Source organism: Euprymna scolopes, chromosome 8 (assembly GCF_053919585.1).
Source record: "Euprymna scolopes isolate OS-2025 chromosome 8, ASM5391958v1, whole genome shotgun sequence".
Taxonomy (NCBI): Eukaryota; Metazoa; Mollusca; class Cephalopoda; order Sepiida; family Sepiolidae; genus Euprymna; species Euprymna scolopes.
The window spans coordinates 145,803,200-145,821,715 of record NC_136489.1 but is presented as its reverse complement, the minus strand read 5'-3'; the positions used below and the strand labels follow the sequence as shown (position 1 = coordinate 145,821,715).

The 18,516-nt window shown below is 28.7% G+C and overlaps 1 protein-coding gene across 1 annotated transcript in view; it reads left to right on the top strand.

Moving 5' to 3' along the window:
• Positions 1 to 14,286, top strand: part of LOC145283814 (crooked neck-like protein 1) — a 36,472-nt gene extending 22,186 nt beyond the window's left edge. The window contains exons 8-16 of the mRNA XM_080132902.1: positions 697 to 875; positions 2,012 to 2,173; positions 4,234 to 4,362; positions 5,249 to 5,461; positions 9,143 to 9,289; positions 9,535 to 9,729; positions 10,081 to 10,236; positions 12,411 to 12,503; positions 13,762 to 14,286. Of these exons, the coding sequence (XP_079989028.1) occupies positions 697 to 875; positions 2,012 to 2,173; positions 4,234 to 4,362; positions 5,249 to 5,461; positions 9,143 to 9,289; positions 9,535 to 9,729; positions 10,081 to 10,236; positions 12,411 to 12,503; positions 13,762 to 13,980 (1,493 nt within the window). The 3' untranslated portion in view covers positions 13,981 to 14,286. The remainder of the gene's footprint in view (positions 1 to 696; positions 876 to 2,011; positions 2,174 to 4,233; positions 4,363 to 5,248; positions 5,462 to 9,142; positions 9,290 to 9,534; positions 9,730 to 10,080; positions 10,237 to 12,410; positions 12,504 to 13,761) is intronic.
• Positions 14,287 to 18,516: the final 4,230 nt, after the last annotated feature.

The window sequence follows — 18,516 nt, the reverse complement described above, 5'->3', positions numbered from 1 at the left end:
CAAAACAAATAAAATATCTTCATTTATAAAAAACTTGATAAAAAAATACACGTCTGGAGAATTGGCTTAAATGTTGAGAATATAACAACAAAGATGAGAATAGTAATCTGAATAAACCAAATTATACGACGTATCTTAGATAATTTGGAATAAGATAACACCAACTTGTTTCTTACCATATATATATAAATATATATATATATATAATTTTCTTATACTGTTAGCCTTGAACTTCTTTGTTAGTTTATGACCTACAACACGTATCATTTAATAAATATATGATATACATAAATTGTTTTATTATTGAAATTTACTTGCATCCATGTTATTGTGATTAGTTTATTTATCAATAGATACAAAACTGTACATACATTTTGTTTTTTCATTTTTCATATTTTTGAATTAAAAAATCCAGTTAGTTATTCTTTCGATATTTAAATATTTTATCAATTATTCCTTAGATTATTTAGAGTAAAATTTTTGTTAAATAATTTTATTGATGTTTTTCGAGTATCATCATATTTTTATGAATTTTCTTTTTAAATTTTTTATTTGCAAGTGTTTATAAAATTGATAATATTATTTACAACTAAATGTGATTTTGTATTTGTGTTGGATTATAGAAAAAAAATTCCCCCGAAATGTATTTTTATTTTTTCCAAGAAATTCAGCTCATTTAGCCTTAACTTTGCTTACTTGTTTACATTCATCCGGAAGTAAAGAATTGGATAAAATATGCTCGTTTTGAAGAAAAGAACAATTACATTAACAGTGCACGACGAGTGTATGAACGAGCAGTGGAGTTTTTTGGTCAAGATAATATTGATGAAACGCTTCTTATTGCATTTGCTAAGTTTGAGGAAAGCCAAAGGGAGGTAAGCAAGTCAAGCATTTTTTCTCCCTTTTTTTATTTTAAGAAATTTGGACATTTTCTGTTCTTGCTTTATTTTTCTTTGAATGGAGCAAATTTTGAAAAATTTAAACCAAAACAAATTGTTTTATTTTTAAATAAATTACAATTAATGTTTTGATTAATTTTAATTGTTTAATTTTATAAAATAAAGATAAATATTCAAATTTGATTAAGTTACTTTAGTACAAGTAAAAAACAAAAAAACAAATTTGATGCAACTAAATTAGACGGTCTAAAAATACCGTCTTCCTGACCTAAAATGCACCAAGCATTGATATTATTGTTTTTTCCTTTCCCTGTGCAAAACTGAATCATATTTTGTAATGCCAAAAATGAAAGCAACAATTTTCCACTACAAATCAAGCAAAACAAACACCATGAATAAATATTTAAAGATATAAAGACCTTAAGGCACAAAACCTTTCCCAAAATGATCAGATTCAAGATTAAATGATTCAAAAAGGGGTTGATATGACGTAAAACAAAAGCAACTAAAGTAAGCCCCATGAATAAATATTTGAAGATAAAGAATTGGAAGCATAAAAACATTTACAAAAATCATCCAGCAAATCGGACATGACACCAACTGTGATCCTGAAGATCTGAGGCAACTGATGGAGGACGGGGAAATCTGGAGAGAGAGAAAAAGAGTCACATTGGTTTGGACAAGGAGATCAACCGGATATGTTACATGAACAAAATTGCATTCCCATGTTGTTTGACCAATGCATTTTCCAACTATTGCATTTTGCAATGCTATGCTAATTACGAATGAAATTCTTGAATAAGTAATCAGTTGAACATGGGTGAATAATTAATTACAATGTTATATGTTGCAGATCATAAAACCAAAATTTGTGATAGCAATTTTGCAAGAAAATTTATCATTATCTTTGAAATAATTACAAAATGATCTTTATAAAAAATTGCATTTATTTCCAATCGCTCGTATAACTAGATAAATTTCATGTTTGTCGTGTTGAGGGTGGATGTTGAAACAATTCATTGAATTTTTTTTTTTTTATATTTTCTTTGATAAGATTTTAACATTTTTTGGAGGATGAAATAAAATGTAGTTTTCTTTCTTTTTCTTTTCAGCATGAGCGTGCTCGGGCAATTTATAAGTTTGCTTTGGATGGTTTACCCAAAGAAAAGTGTACAGAAATCTACAAAAATTACACAAAACATGAAAAACGTTATGGAGATCGAACGGCCATTGAAGATGTGATTGTCAGTAAGCGAAGATTCCAGTATGAAGAGGTAAGGAAGAAACACTTCTAAATGTTTGCTAAACAGTGAGCAGTGAGACAGGAATATATATATATATATATATATATATATATATATATATATATATATATATATATATATATATTATATGACTTACTGCTTTTTTTTTGGTTTGATTTTTCACAAACTCCTAAGTTTTAAGAAATAGATCTGAAACTCTGTTATTCAGAGTGTTTAGATGAGTATATTTTATTTTTATCAAATTGTTTAACATAAAAAAGAAATGCAATGCTTTACTTTATTTATAACATGAAATTATAGAAATTTTAATAAAGGATTTATTGCTTGGGGCAAAAGTGCACAGACGTCCTTGTGAATTTCAAAGAAAAGCTAAGTATACCTTGGCAAAGTTAAAGGTTAAATTCATTTCCATTACAAACAACACAATTTTCTTGCTACTCATATATATATATATATATATATATATAAAATTCAATAAATAACAAAAGCCGTATCATAAAATGTTCTAAAAACATCACCAGTCTGGAGTACATAAAAAATAAAGTATTCGAATAAAAAAAAAAAAAATTCTATCATAAATTAAATTTGAATGCACTTGCTACTCTGACTGGAATTTTCAATGAACTCAGCCTATGTATCCTGTGATGCAAAAAAAAATCATTTCTTTTCCTATCAATGCTGGTGTTCCTAGGATCCTCTGTTCTCAGTCCAACAATCTTCCTTCTCTTTATAAATCATCTTCCAAAGAATATTACTCGGAAAATTAACATTTATGCTGATGACACCACCCTTTGTTCTGCTATTGGTTCTCACCCATCTTTCTTAGATCAGTTGAAATATACAGTTGATCTTGAAGTTGATTCGGGTTCTACTATGGATTAAGTAAGAAATCCAGATGTTAAATTCATTGCTCTTTCTGATTCTTGTAAAATCTGTTCTCTATCGCTCTAAACATTTTCTCACTCCCGAGTCTATTCTCTATCTCTACAAATCTACTATCAAACCATGTATGGAATATTGTTGTCATATTTGAGCTGGTGAATCTGTGTTCCATTTGAAGGTTCTTGATAAACTGCAGAAATGTATCTGTAATTTGATTGGCCCTACCCTTCTTTACTGCGACCTCTCTCTCACAAATGTGATGTTGCTAGTCTCAGTCTTTCCTACAAATACTATTATAGCATGTGTTCCTCAGAATTGTTTGATTTATTCGCTGCTTCCTTTGTTTCAGCTCGTTTAACTTGTTCGTCTAGTGGTCTCCATCAATTCATTGTTTTAATACCTCATTCTAATACAGCTTCCTATTCCAGTAACTTCTTTCCAAGGACTGTAATTTTGTGGAACTCTTTTCCTTCTCACTGTTTTCACTCTACCTAAAGCTTTGGTCTTTTCAAGACTAAAGTCAATAGGAATCTCCTGTCTTTGCAATAATCAGCTTCCATTCTTGTTAGTGCCTTACATCAAATAACTTCATGCCTTGTTTTAATCGATTTCCATAAAAAACAGATGTTTTTTTTCTTTGTTGTGAATATTAATAGATAAAGAGTAAATAATAAAGTAATGTTTTCTGTTGGGAATTGCAAGTCATGTATTGAAGTTATCAGCCAAATGATATTTGTTATAATTTGAAAGACTCACTGGTGACACTTTGTTTTATCTACATAATATATCTTCGTAATCTACTACAAGGAAAATAACATTGGTTCTTTGACTTTTCTACAAAATTTAAAAAATAGCAACGTTATTTTTTTTTTCTTTTTAGGGAACTGGTTATTTCCAATTATACAAAAAAACTTATTTCCCTTCTGTCTGGCATCCATTTATTTACATTAGCCATATAAAAATATTATCCAACATGACAATGTTTTACCACCATTTTACATGTACGATTCAAATATTGTTTTTCAAGAAAAAAAACCAACAAACAAATAAAATATTTTTAGGCAATAAGTTTTCAAATAGAACAATACAAAATGGAACTTTTTTTTTAGGATTTTCATGAAGTTAATATTAACCAAGATTTGTATGTGATATTTTTTACTGAATGTTTTAATTTTTTTCGCTTCAAGGAAGTTAAGGTCAATCCAATGAATTATGATGCTTGGTTTGATTATCTTCGATTATTAGAAGCCGATGGAGATGTCGAACAAATAAGAGAAGTTTATGAGAGAGCTATAGCTAACCTCCCTCCTTCTCAGGTAAGTTAGTTGCTTAATATGACTGTTATTTTGTTGTATTCTTTTTTTTTTTTTTTTTTTGCCATAACCACCACCATCACCATTGGTTTAATGCTTGTTTTCGTTGTGCCATATGATGGACAACTAAGAAATTGACTTCCAAAGTAACCTATTTTCGCCCAAGTCTTTATTTATCCCTCTTTCCCTCGCAAATCCATCTTTAACATGTCTTCCCATGTTTTCCTTGAACTGTATCTACTACCTCAACTGTTCTACATCTACTGACACAAGAACTTTCATCCATTTTCATTGTAACCATACCACCAAAGTCTCCTGTTCTGTACACATCTCCCTATACTGTTTGGATTTAATCTTCTGAGTTCATCAAACCCAAGCCTTTCTTTAAGACTTGTATTACACATCCATTCTATCATTCTCATATCATTTCTCTCCATGCAACGCATATCCTCAATCCTAACTGTCAAGGTTTCACTTAAATCATCATTCTGCATACACCTGACTGATAGAATTTTTCCTTTGTTGACGATGACTATAAAAAAAAAGAAAAGATTTTCTAAAATAAAAATAACTCCATGTCGTTATTTTATCCTATTATATAAGGGCTGAAAAATCTATAAATATTAAGTTTAAGCTATTTAAAAAAAAGTTTCATAAACAAATTTTCTCACACTAAAAATGAAAATGATTACATTGTATTATGTAGAAGTGAAATCAACCAAAAATACCAAATTTTATTAAAAATATTGATTTAATTAATATTTTATAAACTATATACAGTCACAATAAAAAAATGTCTCCAATGTTGCTCGATTGTCACCTCTCCCATCATATTTGTTCGATTCAATATTTCCATCATGTCCACATTTTGTGTCTTGTCTTTTCATAGGAGAAACGCCATTGGCGCCGTTACATCTATCTTTGGATTATGTATGCACTTTTTGAAGAACTTGAATGCAATGATCCTGAAAGAGTGAGAGCTGTTTATACGGCAGCACTTGATGTGATTCCACACAAAAAATTTACATTTGCCAAAATTTGGCTTCTTTTTGCACAATTTGAAATTCGGCAAAAAAATCTTCAAGGTGCACGAAAAATTTTGGTATGTTGTGTTTTTTTTTTGTTTTATCTTGAACGAAATGTTCGTGATGATATAATGTTTCTCGTTTGCTTTCTGTAAGACTATCGAATGTTGGTTAACTTTGTGAAGAGGTGAGCTTTCATATTCTAGTTATATTTATTGTCTGTGGTCGTTATTGATATATTTATGTTTTTATCTATGGATAAATTAGCTTAAGACACCAATTCTCATTGGATCACCAACATAAAGCAACATTGATCCTGATCAATACTTAGATGGGTGATCATCAAGTCGTTTTCTCTAATTTTAGGAGGGACAACTGAATTCATATCTGTTTCTATCTACATCGCTATATTTGAAATAAGACAGGTTGACTAGAATTTCTAACTAGTCTAAACAAGGAAAACTAAGAAATTGTGCAAATTCTTCTCAAGACCCAACACTGCGTCCAGTTATTTTGAACAAAATTAAGATGGCCGACTAGGTCAGGAGCTGCATATTTGTGCATTCACGGTCCCTGCTATATCGTATATGCACCTTTTCATAAGATATTTATTGTAAGAGTGAAGGGACTAAGGGAAACACATATTTTAATTTTGCTGCCCCCTTTTAAAAATTGAACTTGCTATCTAAAAATGAGAAGTTAATACAAGATTTTATCCAAACTTACAAAAATAACAAGTTGTTTATTAAAAACAAATATTTATTTAGGCCCAATATGAAAAACTTTTAAATAATCACCTACAAAAATCAGTAAGGAGCATAACTCATTTTAAGTTTAAAAATGTAAAAACTGACTTCATTGCATCCAGGGTAACACCGAATTGGTACAGTTTGTGAATTATATAGTTGTGTAGTGCCGATTCTCCAATCTTGTTAGAATAATTAGTCAAACAAAATGAAAATTCCAAAACAACCTCTGAAAACTGGTAGATTTCTGACATATGACACAATGGATCTGTACAGTAATCATTTGCCTGGTTGAGAGAGTGGGTCTTGTTATTCAAAGAATGATCCACTATGATCAAATCCATTAGAAATAAAATTAATCCATTAGAATAAAATTTTTTTACAAGGTAGTCACCACTTATCAAGGCCCGAAGGCCACTCGAGGATTATATTAGACTTTGCTTGGTTGTAAAATATGCTTAAATATTTTAATTTGTCCAGATTTCATATATCTAATTTATAAAATTGACTATGTCTGTCTGTGTGTCTCCATATTTTCAAACTCTCTTCTGAAGCTAAAAGTTGCATGAGGGGCCTTAAATGTTTAGATTTTTCATGGACTGATCTTTTATGGGTCTTTAGCCAGTTATATATAGGGTCAAAAAGGAGTAAAAATTGAAAAAATTGTACATTTTGTACATTCATTTTAGGTCATTTTTAATCGGTTCATATGCGTGTCACGTTAGTACAGTGGTAACGTCACCAGCTTTGAATGCTTCAGTTTTGGTTTCGGTTTTGATTCTAGCTGATGGCACCCAAATACTTTTTTTTTTTACATTTGAAATCATGACTCTATAATAATATATGACCAATTAAAACATATCATATTTAAGCATATTTTACGACCGGAAAAAGCTCCCCACACACACACACTACTATTACTATAGTCATGATTCGGAAGAGATAGAGATTGAAAATATGGAGACAGACAGACAAACATAGTGAGTTTTATAAATTAGACTTACACATTATTTTCAGTGCTTCTATATTTAAATAATGAAAAAATATGAAATTTCAAATAAAATAAATGGTACCTATGTAATTGTCATGTCGCAAATAGTAACATATCCAAAAATTACAGAAATCCATGAGGTAGAAAATTAATTAATCATGAAAAAAAACATTTGTAAAATCTAGCGATTTGGTTTCCAAATTTTCTGATTCAAATTGAAGACTAACAGGGGAGGTAATAAAGTTTTCAATTTCTTGGAAATTTAAATACCAAAATTTAATCAGTTATTTCTTATAAAAAACAATTCAAAATTCAAATGAAGTTATATTTTTAAAAAAATCCCAAATTATGTATTTATGTTATGTTTATTTTTGTTTTTTGAATAAATGCTGTCTGTTATACTTAGTGTTTCAACAGAGTTACTTCCTCTTTGCTTATGTCACGTGACCCAATATGGCTACCTCAGCATGTCACCTTATCAAAGTATTTTTACCCTTATCGAACCGTTTTCATGAATAATTAACTTTCAACCTTATCGTTTTCAATAAATTTTGGTTATGTTACTATTTGTGACATGACAATTATGTAGGTGCCATTTGTTTTATTTGAAATTCAATATTTTTTCATTATTTAACTAAAGAAGCACCTTATTTTCGTTTATAAACTTAGTATAAATCTAATAATTATTGAAATAAATAATGAAAACTACAATTTTATATATTTGTATAACCCTAAAAATGTACAAACATTTTTAAACTACATTGACATTACTGAATCTTTGGCAATGCAGTTAATAATGTATCTAAAAAAAACTGCAGTTAATAATGTATTTAAAAAAAAAAATGCAGTTAATAATGTATTTAAAAAAAAATGCAGTTAATAATGTATTTAAAAAACTGCAGTTAATAATGTATTTAAAAAACTGCAGTTAATAATGTATTTAAAAAACTGCAGTTAATAATGTATTTAAAAAAAAACTGCAGTTAATAATGTATTAAAAAAAACTGCAGTTAATAATGTATTTAAAAAAAACTGCAGTTAATAATGTATTTAAAAAAAACTGCAGTTAATAATGTATTTAAAAAACTGCAGTTAATAATGTATTTAAAAAAAACTGCAGTTAATAATGTATTTAAAAAAACTGCAGTTAATAATGTATTTAAAAAAACTGCAGTTAATAATGTATTTAAAAAAACTGCAGTTAATAATGTATTTAAAAAAACTGCAGTTAATAATGTATTTAAAAAAAACTGAAGTTAATAATTTATTTAAAAAAAACTGCAGTTAATAATGTATTTAAAAAAAACTTAATAATGTATTTAAAAAAAACTTAATAATGTATTTAAAAAAAAACTGCAGTTAATAATGTATAAAAAACTACAGTTAATAATGTATAAAAAACTACAGTTAATAATGTATTAAAAACCTGATGTTAATAATGTATTAAAAACCTGATGTTAATAATGTATTAAAAAACTGCAGTTAATAATGTATTAAAAAACTGCAGTTAATAATGTATTAAAAAACTGCAGTTAATAATGTATTAAAAAACTGTAGTTAATAATGTATAAAAAAACTGCAGTTAATAATGTATAAAAAACTGCAGTTAATAATGTATAAAAAACTGCATTTTATAATGTATAAAAAACTGCATTTTATAATGTATTACAAAAAACTGCAGTTAATAATGTATTACAAAAAACTGCAGTTAATAATGTATTACAAAAAACTGCAGTTAATAATGTATTACAAAAAACTGCAGTTAATAATGTATTACAAAAACTGCAGTTAATAATGTATAAAAAATTGAAATGTTTCATGGGAATTGTGCATTTTTCTTGCAACGCGTTTTGATGGAGTTGAGAATTGATAAATAAATGCTTCTCATTTTATGTAAAAGACAATTCTTTGACGTTTTATTTTTTATTTCATGGTTAGTTTTATATTCACAATATTCATACACTATGCATTTGACTAAACATAGCCATATAAGGAAGTTATAACATGTTTGATTCTTTCAGGGTGTTTCTATTGGAAAATGTCCAAAAAATAAATTGTTTCGTGGTTATATAGATCTTGAAATTCAATTGAGAGAATTTGATCGTTGCCGAGTCTTGTATGAAAAATTTCTCGAGTTTGGACCTGAGAATTGCACAACATGGATGAAGGTAATAATTTTTTCCTCTGAACCCTTTTTTTTATAAATATTTTTCTTTTATTTTCTAACAAATTAAAATAATTTTATTTTTGCTAGGAATAGAATAACTTCTTTTCATCTCATGGGAAAATGTTAACATTAATTTACCAATAATTAGTAAACGAAAACAAATTTTCCTTTCATAAATAAATATTTGTTGTTTTGAACTTAAATAAAATATTTTAAAGAATGACTTATATTTTGATTTTGTTCCAGTATGCTGAATTAGAAGCCATTCTTGGTGATAAAGACAGAGCTCGAGGCATCTATGAACTTGCTATCAATCAGCTTAAATTGGATATGCCGGAAGTGTTATGGAAATCATACATCGACTATGAGTTTGATCAAGAGGAATATGCTCGGACTCGTCACTTGTACAGACGTTTATTACAGCGAACGCAACATGTTAAGGTAGGCAGTTTCTTTTGAAATACTTCCTTCTGCTATTGAATGGACATCTATTAAATAAACGTTTTTTTTTTTAATTAACATTGCAATCAATGTTTTTTTTCTACTTAACTGACATTGTTGCAATCAATGTTTTTTTTAATTGACATTATTGCAAATAAACTATTTTGTATTTGATAAATGTCATTACAAGTAAATGTCTTTGTGAAGCAAAGAATTTAGTGCTGTTTTATTCCATTTGAGTTGAGTAAATTTGAAATCTTTTGCCATTTTGTGAATTTCTGTTTTCAAATTCAAACTAGGTGTGGATCAGTTTTTTTTTTTTGTGAATTTCTGTTTTCAAATCTAAACTAGGTGTGGATCAGTTTTGCTCATTTTGAGATGTCTGTCCCTGTTGATGATGCCCTTGTCAATGCTCGTAATATCTACAAAGAAGCTGCTAGAGCCATGAAGTCAGCAGAAGAGCGAGAAGAACGGCTCATGCTTTTAGAATCTTGGTTAGATTTTGAGGTAAAGAAACATTTTTTTTTTTTTTTTTTTTCCCATTGAATTCGGCTTTTTCATTAATTTGCTACTCGATTGGTTATGTGGTTGAAATGTTTAGTAATTAGCAGAGTGATCAGGATTTAATCCTTGGTTGAATCATAACTAAACTAAAACATGTTACTTGATACCACCATAAAAAACTGAGAATATCTATCTACCTATCTATCTAATATATATATATATATATATATATATATATATACTTAGTTATATTTTTTGGAAAAAAGAATTTCAGCAGAGTGCTTTATTATAAGGAAAAAGTTAAAAAAAAAAAACGATCATAATATTTTTATTTTCAGAAGTTTAAATAAGATAAGCCATCAGTGCAGTTGGTTTCAAACCTGATAATTAGAGACCTAAAATTGTTGGGACCTAAATAATTGGGACCTAAAATGGTTCCCTTTTATCAGGTTTGAAACCGACAGTATCGATGGCTTACCTTATCTAAACTTCTGAAAATAAATATATAAACTGCTTTTTTTTATTTGTTTCATTTTTTTTATGTGCTTCAGTTCTTTTATTTTATTTTAATATTTTTATTGAATAAGTGTTAACTTAATTAAATACAACATTCTATGATTCATTTATTTTTGACAATTAGCATAAAACAGTTATCATGAAAGATTTTATGATTGATTTATGAAAAATAAAACTTTTCATCTTTGTTCTTTCCCAATTTTTAATTCACTTATGTTGACATGCTTTGGGGTAGGATGAGTATTTTCTAAACATTGGAAAAACAACGAAAATAATAGATTCAGACTTTGTAAATTACTCATGCATTCTTTATATGCTTTTTTTTTCATTTATTAATTATGGTATAATTTTCTTTAAAATGAAATTGAAAAGTAGTAAGATTTAAAAAAAATATCTAGTTGAACAATAGTAAAAATAAGAATTATTAGTGTTGTAAAATAGTTTGTTTGGAATTTTTAGTTTCTTTTTTTTTAAATTTTATTTAAATGATAAAGAAAAATATATTACACAAGAACAAAATTTTTAATTTGTTTGCTGTCTCACTTCTGATTTGTATTTTATTTTGATGATTGTACATAATGTCAAAATCCAAGAAAATTTTTGCAATAAAAGTATCAAAAGAGCATCTACACACTTTTATTCATTTACATTCAGAGATTATAAATAAAAATATAAAAAGAAAAATGTTTTCAGTGAAAATAGAAAGCATTGTGTTTACAGATATGACATTTACAAGATCGCCTGTTCATGTAAAAGTAACACTCTATATTTTTCCAACTTTCATGTGTTAAATATCTGTTATCTTCAGTGAATTGGTTTGTAGTGGTTAGCATTTCATGGCTTGGATTATAATTTCATCATAAAACGTTTTAATGAAATGTCATTTGCTAACATACCAAAAAAATAGTCACAGAAATGAATAAAATTTTTTTGTGTCCTTATTAACTCACACAAGAAGATACTCAAGTTTTAAAAGATGCACCCGAAGAAGGTCAGTCAGACTACATTATTTGCCGAAACATTGTGAATGTAACAAGCACAATAGTTCAAATAATTCAAAATTTATTTCTTTAATGTTTAGTATTCCAAGTTTTGACAGAACTGAAATTCTAATGAGACATTAGTTGTAATGTTTGTGTGTCATCATCATCATCATCTTGTATGCATGTGAAGATTCTTTTGTTGGCATTAGTTTCCCCAATATTTTTGTCATCAATATTCTTTCTAGAAAGACATTGGGTACTTGCAGGAGGAATAATGAGAAGGTTGCTAACGTCCCAAATAAAAGTGATATTTGTGAAACAAACTGGATTTGAACTAGGAACATCCAGGTTGTAAGGCTGTATCATTGACCACTGTCACCTTGCAATGTTTTTGTAAAAAAGTAATAAAGTAGCAATTATAGAAAGAAATGAAAAATAGTCAAAACAAAAGAAAAGTAGAATATGAACATTATTAGTTTATTTGAATATGTTGGTTTATGCAAATTAGTTTATTTGAATATGTTGGTTTATGCAAATTAGTTTATTTGAATATGTTGGTTTATGCAAATTAGTAAAAATATATGATCAGTTAATTCCATTTTTATTAAATGCCCTTCTTGTTATTCTCAGTTGACATTTACGGTTTTATCATTTGTTTCTTTGCTTTTGTCTTAACAGAAAGAAGTTGGTGCTGCTGCATCACAAGAAGCTGTAATGAAGTTGATGCCACAGAAAATCAAAAAGAGACGAAAGATTGTTACAGAAGATGGGGTAAGATTTGTTTATTTGCAATTTAGATCTTTTTTAGTCACATTATCTCAGAGAAATGGGGAGCAAGGAGAGGATTCCAAAGGTGAGCATCCGAGGAAAGAGAAGCTAATATTATACGCTAAGGCGTTTTATGTTTGTACACATGTAATCACCTTTCACGTACATTTAATGAGATTGCATCAGTAAAAATTATGGTTGGTGTGTAATTTGATGTCACTAAGGTAAACAATTCTGATTTTACTTATTTTAAAATGAATTGTTCTAAAATTCAATTGTTTTCTGTCAACTAAAAGGGTATAAATTTAAATATATTTAAAAATAATTTCTTTTATTGATTTGAAGAATGATTTAAAAACAATTATTTTTATAGTAAAAAAAAGAAAAAAAAACTTAAAATGAAATTGCTACAATTTTAAATAGACCTATCCATTTTATTTATTTAAAAAATATTTAACTTAGAATGACTATTCTTTTCATGGAAGAAGAAAGCGTCATTTTTTTTTTTTTTAATAGTATTAATGCTAATGAAAAGCAATGATGATTGACCGTTTGGGAATACTAGGTGCTGTATAGGGTGGAGGGGACAGCACTACTGTAAATGGAAGAGTAATAGCGCTTTTTTCCCTCCACTAGTCTGTGGGAGACCCTTGAGCAAGGTCAAGAATCTACTTCAGCCTTCTGATCAGAGTAACGTGAGGTCATGGAAAGCAGGTGACTGATGTAATTAAGAATAATTTTGTTCATGGTTTCATATTTGATTGTGCTGAGCAGAAGATTCACTCAGGTACAATGGCAGGACAATCGCCTAGTACGGGCACTGCTTGGGCAGAAAGAAATTGCAACCTGTTGTTTGTACAACTGCAAATACATTAAACACTTTTGAGAAATAGCGTAAATGGGGTTCTTAATGATGAGCAACAATAAATTCATGAATGTCTCGAAGGAGAGAGATAGATGGAGAGTCACAGCTGTCAATGCTTATATAAGACAGCACACAACTGGAATGAATTGACGCTGACAGGCATTCATTATTTCAACAGTAAATTATACAGATTAATGTAAAAAGCACTGTGGAATTTCCATGGGCCCCGCTAATATAAATCATATTTTCCCTCTTTTGTATACAACCAGTTGAAAATACTAGAAAATATTTCTGCTGTGATTGAAATTGTCTTTCATAAATTTATAATTTTATGTGGAATTTACTTTTTGCAGTGTTTTATGATCTTATTATTTGTATAATTGTTTCTCTTTTCAGTCGGATGCTGGTTGGGAAGAATATTTCGACTACATCTTCCCCGATGAAGAGTCTGCTCAGCCAAATCTGAAACTGTTGGCTATGGCCCAGAAGTGGAAGCAGATGAACGCAATGAAAAAAGATGAAGATAATGCTGGCAATGATTCCCCAAATGAAAGGACGTCCAATAAGAATAGTAGTTCTGAAGAGGAGGAAGATGAAGATGAGGATGCTGCATAAATAGACAAGTCACTAATGAAGGATTTAAGAGTTATGGAATTATGAATCATTACTAATTCATTGCTGACTTGTATTCCCCCTCTCCCCCAGGAATGGACTCTATCGATGCTATATAAGCAAGCAGGTCTTGTTAAGAGCAGAAGCAGTCAAGTTAGATAAGCATTTGTTACAGGATGTGACAGTTATTTGAGAACATTTTTAGTGTAGAAATCATTTAAACGATGTTTTAACAAAAAATGTATATTCGTTTTATTTAGATTCATCAAATTACTTTTCTTATATTTAATGTCATTTTCACAATGTTTCGGTTGATGTAACCTCTTACCTTCTTTAGGTATATCTTGTCGAACTCAGGGAATCTGGACAGAATTTCAAACGGAAACCTTTCTATACTTCTTGGGAGTAGCATGCTCTCATTCTGCCAGTCATGACTGGATAGAGGTCTTAAGTAATTTGCTATTGTATTTTTCGGTTGCCCACACTGAGAATTGAACCTTCTACCTTCACAAGAATATCACTTTTACAATTGATTTTTTTCCAAATACTGTAACCACTGTGCCATAGGTCCGTGTGTGTGTGTGTGTATATATATATATATATATATATATATATATATATATATATATATATATTTTAGTATGAAATATACCTATGGCAAGCAAGCTAAACAGAAACGTTGTTTCATTTCTAGAGGTAGTTTGTTGAGCTAACCACATAAACCTTTTGTATTGAGCATTGTTAAAGTAAATAGTAAAACATATATATGCAATTATTTATTTATTGTAAGGTTAGAACAATAATCTGAAGAAACCAAAGAATACAAATATACATTTTTTGTTAAAATATTGTTCAAATGAACTAATATATATATATATATATATATATATATATATATATATATAAATTATTTTGTAATATATAATATAAAATGAAGTATTATCAAAGAACATTTGAAAAAAACATTAGCTAAATTTCAAAATGCGTAGTTTTTTCATAAAAATTGGATATTCAATCAACCGTCCAAATGTTTTCCATAAAACTATATTTTATTTTTCAAATGTGAAGAAAATCATCATAATTAACTGAGAAAAAGTGTATCTAGGTAGTTGGATGCTTTTTCCAATCCTGCCTTAAATCTCTGCATTATAAGCGTATTACAGTTGGATTCATATCAAGTGAGTTTGATGCAGCAGCTAATTAATTTGAATGATACCTGCTATGATATTGAGCATTTATTTTTTGATAGCTATCATGAAATGGCTTGAATCAATCAATTAGGATGGGTTCAGCGAATTAGCTTGACATACTTCTCATGTTTGCATACCCTTATATTTCAATAAGACCGACTTTTCTCCTTTTCTGATGAGAAGCATTTAACTTTGAAAAGAGGTTCTTTCTAACTCTTATTTTTGTCTTTAAAGTCCTATGTAACTTTTATTCCACATCTTTTTAATTATATATATATATATATATATATATATATATATATATATATAAGTAGTACTGCTACACATTAAAACAATAAATTTAAGGCTCCCAAAATTCATTGGGCTTTTTATTATACAAAATGGTTATTCAACTATCTCTGCAGTATAGTCACTATGATGCCAGGCAAATATATATAATTTGAGGAGTATTGAAGAGTTTTAGCAAAAGCAGAATAATTAGGTCAATCTTTAATAATACAATTTCATTTTACTTGTGCAATTAAGTTATTTAATGTTCAATAACTGTAAAACATTTTATAACTATTCAGACACTTGAGTGCATATATATTACGCATGATATGTGTCCAGTAATATGTTGTAAACATCTACTGTTTCTTAACTGATAAGTAATTACTGCAATCATTTTCTAATATCACAAATCATTAATAAGAATAATTTGAGAAATTGTACATGATACAATGGAAGAATATATTAAAGAAACAACACAGCAAAATTGTCTGCAGAATCTGCTGGACCTATTAGAGTATTCCGAAACATTTTGGCCTTACAGAAATGAAAATAATACATCTGAATCATTTGTCATACAAATCATAATTTCTTTTAATAATTTCTCATTTGAACATTTCCTCTGTTCCCATATCTTTATTACGACATGATCTTTGTCTTTTGCTACTTGACATACTTCATTTTCAGTTCTGTTCAACATTATTGGCATCCTCAAATGTTGTGTCTGTCTTGTATATATTTGGAAATAAATGGAACCATTCCAAGTATCATTTGAATATTATAAAACCATTTAAAAAAATAAATTTGAAAAGATTTAACAAAAATAATAGTATTTGTCAATTGTTTTAGTAATTTCAACAAAGGAACAGAAATTGAAATCTATGTAAATGAAACAGTAGATGTGTGTCTGTGTTAAAATATTTAACCTATAAATTCTTAAACTACTGGTTACATAACACTGAAATTAACAGGAAATGGTAACCATTCACCAAGGATGATAAAATGTTTGGATGACTAATATGTCAGCAAGTTGAAATGCAAAATGTTCATTTCAACTTGCCGACATATTTCTATTACTTTTGTGTATACACAAATTCATTCATAGCTTGAAGTGGTTTAATTTTAAATCTTTCTTATCTATCTGTCGATAGCTCAATGGTAGGGAATGCGGTTGGAGCACTAAATGTTTTGGTTTTTAGCACCCAAGTCATTTATTTTTAAACTTTTGAAATTAGTACTATATATTAGGTACAATATAATATCAATAGACTCTGTAATAATATAAAATCTGCATGCATTAAAATATGTTTCAGAATATTTTATGATTGTGTAAGGTCAAGTATTCCCCCTCCCTCCTCTGCTAGTACATGATAAATTATTAAATTGTAGAATTACTAACAAAATTTTAAGAATACCCTGCAATGTTGCTAGCTTAGAGGTAAGCATTTCGACAAAACATGTTGATTTTAAATCACAATTTTGATGTTCAAACTTCATGTGTCAAAATTTTGCCATTTTTTACGCTATATTGGGAAGCTTTCCAGTGAAAAAGACTCGTCACATCAATCATCTCCAAAGCTACATTCTAGCAATTGAAATGAATTCCTTAGTTTTGTTTCATTTTGGTTTTGTCTATTTTATAGGTTGACACATTTTTCATTTAAAAAAAAAAATCTCCAATACTTATTTATCTGGTTTACGAAAAATCAATGTATCATTAATGCAGAAATCTCTATTGTATTCTATATTATATGAAGACATGTTGCTATTTTACTCATAGTTCACAGAGAATTCCAGGTTCATCCTCTAACCCTAACAGTATTAGTAGTTATAAATGAGTACAATTATAACCAAACAGCATAGATTCTGTAGGCTGTAATAGTATCCATTGGCCCAATCGTATGCCAATTGGAAACAATCAAGTGTTGATTATTTTGTAAATTAACTGTACTGACCAGGCATTACCAGGAATCATTATTTTTGTTATATAAATTATAACAAAGTACATTACTTAATTGCCAATAACATGGTACAACAATAACAAATGCTATTTAGATCCAAAAAATTTAAAATGTGGCACATATAATTTTATATATTAGACTAGACTGTGTGCCCAGGTGTTTGGAGGTGTGTGTTGAGCAAAAAAAAAAAAGGGGGTAGTAGGCAGGCTCGAACTTGTGATGCGAAGGCAGAAAAGAAAGTGAAAGAAAATCTGACGTTTTACCGCTACTCCATGACGTGAAGTTCAGAACGTTAAAATTAGGAAAGTCAATCCAACTGATATGATGACTTGCAAAAATGGTTCGTAAAAATCGACAGCTCCTTGTAGAAAACTGCCCTGGGGAAGGAATTAATGTTTTTGGCCAATTTTTCGATATTTGTTGTCCGAGACATCGAGCTTCAAAATGATACCGATCCCATGAAAATTCGTCGCCTTTGTCGAAAGTTTTAGACCGACATACATACATACATACATTTAAACAGACAGGTGAGATTTATATTATAGACACATTTCTATTGCTAGAAGGAAATATAGCTAGAAGGAAATATAGATTCATATATTTCCCAAATAAATATAATTGATTCAACTTGGTTTACTGATTTCAAAGACTGCACTGAAAAACATTTTGCTGCTATCCATCACCTTGAACAAAAGTTAACTGATGTTTTCTTGATTCCACCTTCAGCATGTTAGATGCTTTTACACTGGGATGTCTTTCACTTTACTTTGACTCTCAAAGATGACTTTCATTTCTGACTAAAATTCTGAACAGAGGTTAAAATATCACCGTTTTAGCAGTGATATTTTAACATGCATTAGATGGGTTTTAGGGTTTTTTTTGTTGTTTTTTTTTTTTTAGAGAGAGCAGTGAATGTCTTTTCATTTACAAATTCAAATCTGAATCTTTTCCACAAACCAATCTAGCATGACATGCATCACACATGAAATATTATTTTTTCAACAAGTTTCAAATGCCAGTTTTGTGGTCATCGTTTAGTTTTTATGGATATTTTTGATACTCTACTACCTTTAAACAGGATGAAATGAAACCATTTTAGTTTTTGATTTTTATGTTTGGAT